At 43.3% G+C, this 12,696-nt stretch overlaps 1 protein-coding gene across 5 annotated transcripts in view; it reads left to right on the top strand.

Moving 5' to 3' along the window:
- The window catches only part of SEC16B (SEC16 homolog B, endoplasmic reticulum export factor), a 391,505-nt gene that overhangs the window by 310,105 nt on the left and 68,704 nt on the right, over positions 1-12,696 (top strand). For all 5 annotated transcript variants that reach the window (XM_068239647.1, XM_068239646.1, XM_068239648.1 and 2 more), the window contains exon 23: positions 1,465-1,563. In XM_068239647.1, coding sequence (XP_068095748.1) covers positions 1,465-1,563 — 99 coding nt within the window. The remainder of the gene's footprint in view (positions 1-1,464; positions 1,564-12,696) is intronic.

The raw sequence follows: 12,696 nt of genomic DNA, 5'->3' as shown, positions 1-12,696 counted from the left end.
TCGAAAGTAACAAGATAGGCCGCAATGAGCGGCCTATCTTGTTTCGCTTTCCTCGTCGCCATGGCGACGAGCGGAGTGACGTCATGGACGTCAGTCGACGTCCTGACGTCAGAGCCGCCCGATCCAGCCCCTAGCGCCGGCCGGAACTGTTTGTTCCGGCTGCGCTGGGCTCGGGCGGCTGGGGGGACCCTCTTTCGCCGCTGCACGCTGCCGATCGGGCAGCACACGCGGCTGGCAAAGTGCCAGCTGCGTGTGCTGCTTTTTTCAGAAACGAAATCGGCCCAGCAGGGCCTGAGCGGCGACCTCCGGCGGCATACCCCGAGCTCAGCTCGGGATTACCGCCAAGGAGGTTAATGGGCACAACTTATCTGTTACTCTATCAATCTAACTGAAAAACAAACCTAACCAACAGTGAAGACTGAGTCCTGTGACTGTGAATCTAGGTTTTGGTAAGAATTATTTCCTGGCAGATAGGATGAGCACAGGGGTGTAGATCAGTGGTACATCAATAGTAATGCACAGATGTTTAGTCTTACATCTATTCTGGTTGGTCATTAAGAAGTTAAAGTAAAACTCCGACAACAGAAAGCATTTCTTGTAGTGAGAAAAAATGATATTCTCCTCTCCCTGGTGACCTGTGATGGGCCCTGATGCTCCCCTTTCTGCAAGCTGAAGTTCTCCTCTTCTCCATAGCCACAGTTATTCCACTATAGAAAAAGCCCCTGACTCCTCATTGAAGATGCTCACTATGTCTCAACCCTTCAGGCAGGAGTCACACTTGTCTTTCAGTTTTCTACACTTTTCAGAAAACTGAAGGACAAGTGTGACCTGCTTTGCAGCAGCTAATGTAATTTATAGAGAAAACTGACAAATTGTGCAAGATGTCAGTTTTTTTCCTGCACACAAAATCTGCATTCAAGTGTGACCTAGCCCATTGACTAACATGAGTTCTCAGTTGAAATCAGTTTTTCTGTGCAGAAAACGCACACGAAAGCAGACAAGTGTGACCCCTGCCTCAAGTAAAGGCCTCTGAATTTTGCTATAATTCCAGTGACTCAAAGTGATGGCTCTGACTACCTTTTAAAGAGGCACTCGATGGCATGGCCACTTGCAGCTTTCACCATGAGGGAGAATCTAGGAGAAACGTTTAATTAGAGAGTCCACGAGTAGAGTTTCCCTACATATACATCTTGTATTGAACTACTTAGGCTACTGAAAACCGGCAGTTTGTTGAAGAGCAACTAATTAGTGCTTACTTTACCTGGTGTGGGAAAGTGAGGGGTGTACATGAGGTATGACTGCTGATTTGTTGTTTGGGTCACTGTACTGATCTGATTATGTTTTGATGATGTTCTGAATAGCTGCATTGTCTTCACTTCTATATCTATGTCAAAAATGAGCACCCACAGTTAATTTCAAGTTAACAAAATTTCCGTAAACTGATGGATACATTTTTTTACACAGGGCTCTACATTTAGATGGTTTAATTGGTTTCGTTCCAAGCCTGCCAAAGAAACCTCAGTCCTACCTCGGAATTCACAAGTTTCAAAACCTTCATCTCAGGTACAAGTGTTTATATAGAATTATATATAAAGATCTATATAAATAGACTGCATACTTCCAACAAAAAGCCAAATTTTGAGGACACCAGGAATCATTGTCCTTATAAGCTGAGATGATAAGAAAACAGTTAACATCCTAGTGGAAATTATTTATAAATTTTTTAATTAAATCAGCAAAAACACAGAAATAAAGGTAAATACTCACCTGCCAAGGATCTGCTGGATCTCTGTCACCCAAGTGATCGGGCACCAACAACACTGTGCATTCTTAGCCTTTGCCTTTTGCAATGCGGGGGGCAAAGGGGTGACGAGCAGGTGCGATGGAGTGGCTTTTGGGGGAGGGCGGGGAGAATTATGCAATTGTATGTAGCTCGGGCATCGCTAGAGATCCGACATGCCGAATCTTTAGCAATCATTGTGTAGCTGCTGTACACACATTGGCCTGAAGCCCGATTCTCGGCCATGGCATTCATTATCGTCCGCCACAGCCGTGTTCAGACCAGCATGGGTATGGGGATTAATGGTGGCCACTAATAATCCAATTTTTTTCAACCAATCTTACCATTTCTGTGTAATATAAGGGACTGCCTAAATTATCCATTCATTATATTCGTTCAATTTACCCTCATACTACATAGATTTGGTAAAACTGGATGAAAAAGATTGAATCATTAGTGGCCACATTAAGACACATCAGGTTAACCACTCTGCAACCGCCTAACACAGAATTGCGGCCTCGCAGTGGCTCCCCCAGGACAGCCTAACGCGGAAATGCATCATCTCGCGATGCATGAGATTTGCAGGGAACGAGTGCTTGCTCAAGTGCCGTTCCCTGTAGGGGGAGAGATGCGGCCGCAGCGATAAGCCTGCCAGCCCGCAATCGCAGCTAGCAGGCTTCTGATCAAAGCTACGGGGGTCAATTAAATGTAAATAGTGCTGCAGATCTCACTGTCCCTGCCTGTTCACTGTCCCTCAGATGGACACACAATCTAATCCCTGCCACAGTCCTATGCCTTGTAGGCACAGGACTGGGGGGAGAGCGGGGGGTGTAAGCTTGTTGTCCTGAAGAGGTTAAAATCACTACATAGCTGGAGAAAGCAATGTTACAAAGTCCATCATAATACAGTATGTCACTAATAAAATATACAAATAATATCTACAAAATAACTAATAGCAGCAAGGCCTAAAATATATTTGTAGCCACTCTGTACATACCAATCAGGGTCTACAACCAAAAATGAACAGGGAAGGCCACCATATTATTGAATGATCCAGTAGTATGTTCAAGGATTGTTTATTTGAGCCCGTTTATGGTACATACAAAGTCACACGAATAAATAAGAACAAACACTGGTGGTTCGTAATCCACCAAATAGTCCATCATCCTTCTAATCCAACAATACATAACCGTGCCTTCTTTCTACGCACTCGGACAGCAGCTACAGCAGCCCAGCATAGTTTAGGTTTGAAAGCGCTTTATCAAACACCGGTAGCAAACAGCATACCACAAATTATTAGGAGATGGAAAGTTATGAACCATGAAACTGCATGGTGTGACCTCTAGAGCAAGCGGGAGACAGAATGCAAGTGCAAGCAGCGAAGAACCAGGATGTGCTGGATAAACCTATCCCCCAGCTCTGTTTGTTATTGCAGCTTCATTTTGAATATCTTATTTTCCCCTACTTAACATTTCCTTTAAAAGATATCTGAAAACTGGCCTTTGACCGACTATGTGTCATGCTCTGAATTTAAATGAACTTTAGATACAGTAGGTGTTTAAAGTCTCCCAATGTGTTAACAATAAACAGTTTGTTTCAGGGAGAATCCAACTATTTTAATGAACTTAAAGCATCCTAAAAATGAGGCTCTGATCATCAATATTGCAATATTTTTGCATTACTGGTTTTACTCATTAGCGCCAATGTTTATGTTACAAAAATTAGTCATTAGCATACTCAGTTTTTGCATATGTTATGAGTAAATCAACAGAGAAAAGCAACTAGTGCCGCAAGTTAGTTTACAACCACAAAAGTGGGGGAAACAGTTTCAGGACAGGTTGTTCATGTAAACAGGAGCACAATCTGCACCTTGTTTACTATGACTATACGCTCACTGTTACAGCAGGGCCAGTGCTTCCATTAAGGCAAAGGGCCCTTTTGCCTGGAGGCCCTCGTGCCGCTTATACCGGCCCTGTGTAACAGCGTATACTGTACATACTAGGTGACCTGCCCTTATCTTAAAATGGGAACCTGGTCAGTAATGCAAAATACTTGCATTTTTTAACTTTATCTCTTTTTTTTAAGACATTTTAAGTACACTGAAATATAAGTACCACGTATAAGCCGAGGTACCCACTTTTCCACCAGGAACCAGGAAAAAGGCATTGACTCGCATATAAACCTCCTCCCCAGTATAGCCCCCTCCACAGTAGCCAGATGTGCCCCCAGTACAAATCATTCCTTCTCTCCATAGCTAGGTGTGCCTCAAGGATACTACAATAATTAAAAACAAGGATGATATAGTTGTGTCTCAAGATGCCACTAGATGGCATCATAGATATGAGAAATAGAGACTGCCACACAGGAAGAAAACCTGATCATTGCACCACTGACACATTGCTTGCACACTCTGCTCCACAAGCCAGGGGACACAGGTAATCTTGAGCAGCGCACTCTACACACCATGTTGCAGGAGATGCGGGGCATGGACACAGCAGGAAGCCAGCTGGCAAGAGCAGGATCACTAGTGCACAATCCTTACGCTTCTCTGCCAGTAACAAAACCTGCTCCATCATCTGCTTTGCTCCACTGGTTCGCATGTAAGCAGAGGGGGGTAACTTTTCAGCACATTCTTTGTGCTGAAATATTAGGCTTATACACGAGTATATACAGTATTCTAACACCTTACAGTGAACCCGAGGTGAAAGTAAACCGGTGAGATAGATAATTGTATATATGCTCCTACTCCTAAACATTACTTTTTCAGATATCCCATGGTTTTATTGTATGTTCTAACATTTACAAATCAGATTTAACATTTTATGGTCTTTGCTCCATAGCAGTGTTTCGAGGATCCCAGAGCTAAAATACATGAAGTATTGACCTTTTTTTTTTTATCTATCCCCTGCTCTCAAAATAGAAAGTTTTATGTAGTCCCTTATCAGAGGGCACACTTTTCTTGCGCAGACTGGCCGCTACTGACAGAACTTACGCTATTGTGGCTGTGAACGCGAAGAATCACTTGCGTTCCCATGCCTGTCGGCCGGTGACGACGCAACCGGAAGTCGTCGCCGGCGGGTCCAGGAGCATCGGAGCGGAGCTGCGAGGGCACCGATCAGCTGCAGAGGGCTGAGGGAAGCCCCAGGTGTGTTAAACTCATTTTTTTTAACAGACTTAAGGTTCAATTTAACTCTTTCAGGCAGTAAAAGAAAAATAAGAACACAGTATAGATATTTGTGTGTTTGGAACTGTAAATACACATGTTTATCTCATCATGTCACATGTCACCTCAGGTACACTTTAATGTAAAATTACTGTTTTTGAAGCTACTAAAGTGATGCAGGTGCCTGTATAGCATTATATTTGCAGAACTGTTAACCATTATACTCTTGCTTTAGCAGTCCTTATTGAAATCTGAAGTGACACCTTCAAAAATTAAAAACAGACAATTGTAAAATAATCCAGTCCATGTTTTAGGCATCACACAAGCTTTCTACTTCTCTCTAATCTTCACAAGTTAGGGTTGTAGACACAAACTTTATGCTGCAGACTCTCTAAAGTAGTCTATACACAAGTTAAGAGGTCTGAGCAGGTAAGTGGTTGATACTAGGTTTGTTCATGAGTAGCAGAACTCAAGGGAAAGCATGTGACCAGCTTGATCAGGTGTATGATTTGTAAAGACCTGATTGGCTGTGACCACTTCCTGAGTTAGTCTAATATACATGATGCATGATATTGACCAGCAAATCAAAACCTTTCAAATGTGTCACCTGATCAAACTGATCTCTTGCTTCTCCATTAGTTCTATACACAATCCACTCTATTAGGAAATAATTGCAACTGCCGCACCACACAGCTCCTTCCAGTTGACTGAACCTTTGTGCTGCTTCTAACATTATAAAACTATACACTTGCTAATCAGCCTTCTTCTTGATCAATATAGATAGCTTGTCGCTGCCATTCACACTGTTAATAAACCGCCTAAAAATTGGAAGTTTATTGATCGGCCGCATGACAGTGAAGTGATTTCGAACACATTTGAATAAAGTGATCAAACCATGTATGGCAGGCTTGACATGCATGTTAATTAAGTCCATTAGTATTCCTTGAGTAAGTATACAGAGGTGGCATTCCATATAAAATATTTTATTTCTCTAGAGCTCTTCTTCTTAAGGAGTACTGTAACCCCACTAAAAAAAAAAAAAGAGTCCCACGCTGCGGCTCACTTCTGGTATTTGCAACTTTAATGTCGTAAGTCACTACTACTGCGTGGCCTTGGCTGCGCGTCCTCACTCCCACTGACGTCACCGGGAGGTTTCTGCACAGGAAGCTCCCGGTGATGTCAGCGGGAGCGAGGACGCGGTGGCCAGGGCCGCGCAGGCACATTGGCTTGCTGCATTAAAGTTGCAAATACCGGAAGCAATCCACGGCGGGGGACCAGAGCATCGTTTTCTAGTTGTGCGCGCATAGGAGAGCTTGGAGGGGGGCTTTTTTTTGTGTGTGGAGGGTTACAGTACTCCTTTAGCACCCTGAACTTTGCCTCCAGGTCCACAGATTGTCATTGTGGGGTTATGCTACATTTTTTGCTACTGTTATTGTGGTTTTACTAGAATTTCTCTTTCAAGTGTTTACTGAACTTTTTGTCAGCTTATTAACAGAATGGAGACAACTGTTTCTGAGCGTAACAGCCAGGAGAAAAGGGGAGTCTTAGGAAGCCAATGCCTTAGAATAGCAGGTCAAAGTGAAAGTGGAGGAAAACTACAAATAGACAGTTGAAGTACAGCTCCGTGACGTATTTTATAATATCAGAGAAATGTTCATTTTTCTTATATACGTCTGCTACACTGCACAGGCAGGTCCAGCAGAGAGGAGCTAGATGAGCAATTTCTAATAATATTTGCTCACTATGCTTGCTTTAGCAGAATTACAGCTAATCACATATTGGGCCTGGTTTATTAAGTAGGATTGCAAATTCTGATTTTTTGGCTTGGGATGAGCCATAAAATGCAGTTGCCACTGTGATAGAGTGAATCATAGACTCCTGTTGATCTCAATACATTAGGAGATACAGTCTGCTCTGTTTAAATAAATAGGGGATATGCACTGCATCTGCTCCTAGTCTCTCATTATTTATTGTGCTATGGTTGTGCAGTGCATTGTATGGCAAACAGATGTTCTTTTTTGTAAAGCTGTGTGCATGTGTGTGCTTTTGCGCATACACTCCATGTAAAAAGTTACAGAAGTGAGCGAGTGTGGCACTGCCTCTGAACTATAACCAAGTCACATGGTTTCCAACTATGGGTGGGAGGAAATCCTGCTCGCATAGTACTCTAGCAGCCTTTCCCTAGTGCTGAGGGACAAGATGCTTTTTCCAACATGTCCAAGGATGCCAGGGTTATAGAACAGGGGGGATAGGAGCTTTTGGTGCCAATGAGGGGATAACCAACAACGCTTAGAGCCTGAGCCCACTAACGCAGTTGTATCTGCTTCTGTCTGCTTTTCAGCATCTGTAACATTGATGTGTAACTGAAAAGCGGACACAACTGCATCAGTGGGCTCAGGCCCTAACTGTGCATACTTTCCTACTCATTGCTAGCTATTGCACTGCACTCTAAGTCACATTCCAGCTTCCCAATACTTCCTCATTCACAGAAGGCAGTATTGGAGTGCTGGAACGCCAAGTGGCATGCGGCGGCATCAAAGGTGAGTTAACATCCACTGCAGCAGCGTGCATAAATGAAGATTCAGGTTCTGATTTGAAGAATTCAGGAACAAAGTTCCATTGAATGCGACAATTCTAATGCTAAATATAAAAATGCTTTCTTGAAATAGAAGGTATTTGGAATGTTCCTGCTTTATGTGAGTAAAAAAGATTTCCCATGATGCATCACTTCTAAATATGCAAATCATTCTTTAAAGTCCTTAAAAAGTCAGAAACATGTCCCTTACAAAGTCCTAGTGGTTGCAGCTCACCATGATCTCACTGGCTACTTTGTAACACTTTTTGCCAAAGTTCTACCCCATTGCCTCATATTAATCCATACCTCACGCTGAGAAAGATCTACAAGTCCTACAAATCAGACACTACATAGAAGCTACATAACATGGTCTTGCCCCGACCTGAAAACCTACTGGAGAAATGTTTGCACCCTCAATGAAAAGATATCAGGCCAAATCATCCCCTTTGAACCAGATGTTTTTCTACTTGACAACTCAGGTTGCTCCCCCTGGGCATATAAAACCACAATTCTACCCAACCTACTTAATGCAGCAAGAGCACAAATACCTGCTCTATGGAAACCAAGAAATACCCCCACAGCAAAACAGTGGTTCCAAAGAGTCACTACTATTAGAAATCTTGAACAACTAGTACATGGGGCCCAAAACACCACGATTGTATATGAGACAGTGTGGTCAGATTCATTCTCGCTTACTAATGACTACCTACAATATATGCTCAATCCACCTAACTAATGGAACCACGTTATAGATTCTCGGAGTCAGCAGAAACCACTATTGTGATATTTCTTTTCCAAAATAAATTATTTCAGACTATATTATGGTATAAAGAAGATATTTGCTAGATTCTACTGTATATCAAGTTATGTTGCATACCGATAACCTTATGTTGTTTTATCTTTTTCTCTTTTCTGAACTTGTAGTTTTTGTGTCACGCATACTCACCAGCATTTAATATAATGAATGCACTGTTGTAATAGAACACATTTTTGACATTTGAATTTTTGATGTTTGACTATAAACAATTCTTTCTCATCCCTTCACAATGTAATGTGATTACTAATTCAGTAAACATTATTGAAACTGAGGATCTACAAGTCCAACACAGATAGATGTATGCCTGTAGGATTAGTAGGTTCTGTGAAATCAATAAGCAGTAGGCACCCTTGAAATTCAACGGTTCTGGGTGTGTGCTTCTAGGGGCATAAAGAAATCATCTGTATATTAACACATTGGGCTTGATTCACAAAGCGATGCTAACCTACTTAGCACGTCTAAAGTCTTTAGACGTGCTAAGTAGGTTAGCACCGAATTTCTGAATCAGATTGCGCGCTAAGTACCACGCGCAAAGTTTTGCGCATGCAAAGTCCTATGCGCGCGCTAAGTCCCATAGGCTTTAATGGGCACTTCGCGCGGAGCGCCCTGCGCTCTGTGCAGTGCGCGCGTAAAGGTTTACGCGCATAAAGTTTTGCGCGCGTAAAGTTTTGCGCACGAAAAGCTCGTTTACACGTGCTAAGGGGGTTTCCACAGGCGTGCTAACAGTTAGCACCGCTTTGTGAATCAAGCCCATTGTGTGCTATCTTTCTTACTCCCATAATGCTGAATAATTGCAAATACTGTACCCTGTTGTTACTTCTGTATCTCTTCTATAGTCTGATCACTTCTTAACTTCAATACAAATGGAGTTAAGCTTAAAATTAAAACCTGTAATAGATGATTATGTGCTGGCAGTTCAAAAAATATGTCAGATTCTTTGACAGTAAGGCCTAGTGCACACCAGAGCGGTTCTGCTGCGGTTTGCGATCCGCTTGCGGGTGCGGATCCGCTAGGGTAATGTATTTCAATGGGCTGGTGCACACCAGAGCGGGAGGCGTTTTGCAGAAACGCATACTCCCGGGCTGCTGCAGATTTTGGATTGCGGATGCGTTTCTGCCTCAATGTTAAGTATAGGAAAAACGCAAACCGCTCTGAAAAACGGCACTTCAGAGCGGTTTGCCCTTTGCCAGGCGTTTTTTGTTACAGTAGCTGTTGAGTAACAGCTTTACTGTAACAATACATGAAATCTAATACAACAAACGCTTCACAAAACCGCAAAATGCTAGCTGAAACGCTGCAGAAAAAGAAGAAAAAGCGTTTCAAAATCTGCTAGCATTTTGCGGATCTGCTAGCGGTTTTTGGTGTGCACCAGGCCTAACAGTCACAAAGGCCTAGTGCACACCAGAGCAGTTCGGCTGCGGTTTGCGATCCGCTTGCGGGTGCGGATCCGCTAGGGTAATGTATTTCAGTGGGCTGGTGCACACCAGAGCGGGAGGCGTTTTGCAGAAACGCATACTCCCGGGCTGCTGCAGATTTTGGATTGCGGATGCGTTTCTGCCTCAATGTTAAGTATAGGAAAAACGCAAACCGCTCTGAAAAACGGCACTTCAGAGCGGTTTGCCAGGCGTTTTTTGTTACAGTAGCTGTCAGTAACAGCTTTACTGTAACAATACATGAAATCTACTACACCAAAAACGCTTCACAAAACCGCAAAATGCTAGCTGAAACGCTACAGAAAAAGAAGAAAAAGCGTTTCAAAATCTTCTAGCATTTTGCGGTTTTGTGAAACGTTTTTGGTGTAGTAGATTTCATGTATTGTTACAGTAAAGCTGTTACTGACAGCTACTGTAACAAAAAACGCATTGTGCACCAGGCCTCAGAGTCGCATAAAGTCCCACAGTTCAAATCCACGTAACAAGTCCCCCCAGGTAATCTCACCAGATTTGGTGGCTGATCAAGTCACAAATCATCACAAAGGCCTAGTGCACACCAAAAACCGCTAGCAGATCCGCAAAATGCTAGCAGATTTTGAAACGCTTTTTCTTATTTTTCTGCAGCGTTTCAGCTAGCGTTTTGCGGTTTTGTGTAGCGGTTTTGGTATAGTAGATTTCATGTATTGTTACAGTAAAGCTGTTACTGAACAGCTACTGTAACAAAAAACGCCTGGCAAACCGCTCTGAAGTGCCGTTTTTCAGAGCGGTTTGCGGTTTTCCTATACTTAACATTGAGGCAGAAACGCATCCGCAATCCAAAATCTGCAGCAGCCCGGGAGTATGCGTTTCTGCAAAACGCCTCCCGCTCTGGTGTGCACCAGCCCATTGAAATACATTACCCTAGCGGATCCGCACCCGCAAGCAGATCGCAAACCGCAGCGGAAACGCTCCGGTGTCAGTGCTGGTCGTAATGGAGAAAGCTACGCTTACGGATCATTACGCATAATTTTACGCTATTGCGCATTACGAAATTACGCTTACGGCATAGACAGTCAATTTCGGTACATGTCTATAATTACGCATAGCACTTACGCAATTACGCGTAAGTATACCGTAATTCAGATTATTACGTTATAGGTTTACGCGTAAAATCCTACTAGCAATTAATGCGTAAGGTCATGCTGCCAAGCGGAAAAGTTGACGCATGGATCAATGTTAGGTAGCCGCCGACTTTAAGGGTTAATAGCAAAGCCCCCTTAAGTGCTAAGAGCCTCAAATTTGGAGAATATATTAAGGAGATCAGAAGGAATAAGAGGAAAAATTTTTTTTTCAAAAAGACCTTATAGTTTTTGAGAAAATCGATGTTAAATTTTCAAAGGAAAAATATATACATTTAAAAACCCGCCGACTTTAACGGTTAATAGCAAAGCCTGCTTAAAATTTAGGAACACCAAATTCACAGGGTATATTAAGGGGATCAGTGGGAATAAGAGGAAAAATTTTTTTTTCAAAAAGACCTTATAGTTTTTGAGAAAATCGATTTTTAAGTTTCAAGGGCGAAAATGTCTTTTAAATGCGGAAAATGTCAGTTTTTTTTGCACAGGTAACAATAGTGTTTTATTTTCATAGATTCCCCCAAGTGGGAAGAGTTTTACTTACTTCGTTCTGAGTGTGGGAAATATAAAAAAAAAACGACGTGGGGTCCCCCCTCCCAGACCTCTTTAACCCCTTGTCCCCGATGCAGACTGGGATAGCCAGAATGCGGAGCACCGGCCGCGTGGGGCTCCGCACCCTGACTATACCAGCCCGCATGGTCCATGGATTGGGGGGTCTCGGAAGGGGAGGGGCAGCCAAGCTTTCCCCTCCCCCTCCGAGCCCTTGTCCAATCCAAGGACAAGGGGCTCTTCTCCACCTCCGATGGGCGGTGGAGGTGGAGGCCGCGATTTCCTGGGGAGGGGTTCATGGTGGCATCTGGGAGTCCCCTTTAAAAAGGGGTCCCCCAGATGCCCACCCCCCCTCCCAGGAGAAATGAGTATAGAGGTACTTGTAGTACCCCTTACCCATTTCCTTTAAGAGTTAAAAGTAAATAAACACACAAACACATAGAAAAAGTATTTTAATTGAACAAAAAACATAACCACGAAAAAAGTCCTTTAATATTCTTAATTAACCATTAATACTTACCTGTCCCTTTAAAAGCCAGTTCCAACGCAATATCCTCGGAAATATACTAATCAGTTACAATGTAACAAAGTTATTACAATGTAACAACTTTGTTACTTTGTAACACCACCGCACCCGACGTCACTCGCCGCTCACCCGCCGGCCGCCGCATACACGCTAGTCCCCGCCGGCTCCCGCCGTCCACTCCGCCCACACCTGTCACTCATATACATGCTGGCACCCATGGGTGCCAGCATGTATATAGGTGACATGTGGGAGAGGCGGGGAGGGCAGCGGAGCCGGCGGGGACTTAGCGTCCCTTCACCCGACAGAGCTCTGAGCTATATTAGCTCAGAGCTCTCGAAAGCATCTTTGTATTTGGGCTCCAAGGAGCCCCATTGGTCCTTAGCAGACCAATGGGGTTCCTTCAAATCAGAAGGAACCCCATTGGTCTGCTAAGGACCAATGGGGCTCCTTGGAGCCCAAATACAAAGATGCTTAGAGAGCTCTGAGCTATAGCTCAGAGCTCTGTCGGGTCCTGCAGCACAGACGCGGTGGCGGCGGTGAGTGACGTCGGGTGCGGCGTAGTTACAATGTAACAAAGTTGTTACATTGTAATAACTTTGTTACATTGTAACTGATTAGTATATTTCCGAGGATATTGCGTGGGAACTGGCTTTTAAAGGGACAGGTAAGTATTAATGGTTAATTAAGAATATTAAAGGACTTTTTTCGTGGTTATGTTTTTTGTTCAATTAAAATACT

This window comes from Hyperolius riggenbachi, chromosome 6 (genome assembly GCF_040937935.1).
Source record: "Hyperolius riggenbachi isolate aHypRig1 chromosome 6, aHypRig1.pri, whole genome shotgun sequence".
Classification (NCBI taxonomy): Eukaryota; Metazoa; Chordata; class Amphibia; order Anura; family Hyperoliidae; genus Hyperolius; species Hyperolius riggenbachi.
This window is presented reverse-complemented; position numbering and strand designations above follow the sequence as displayed.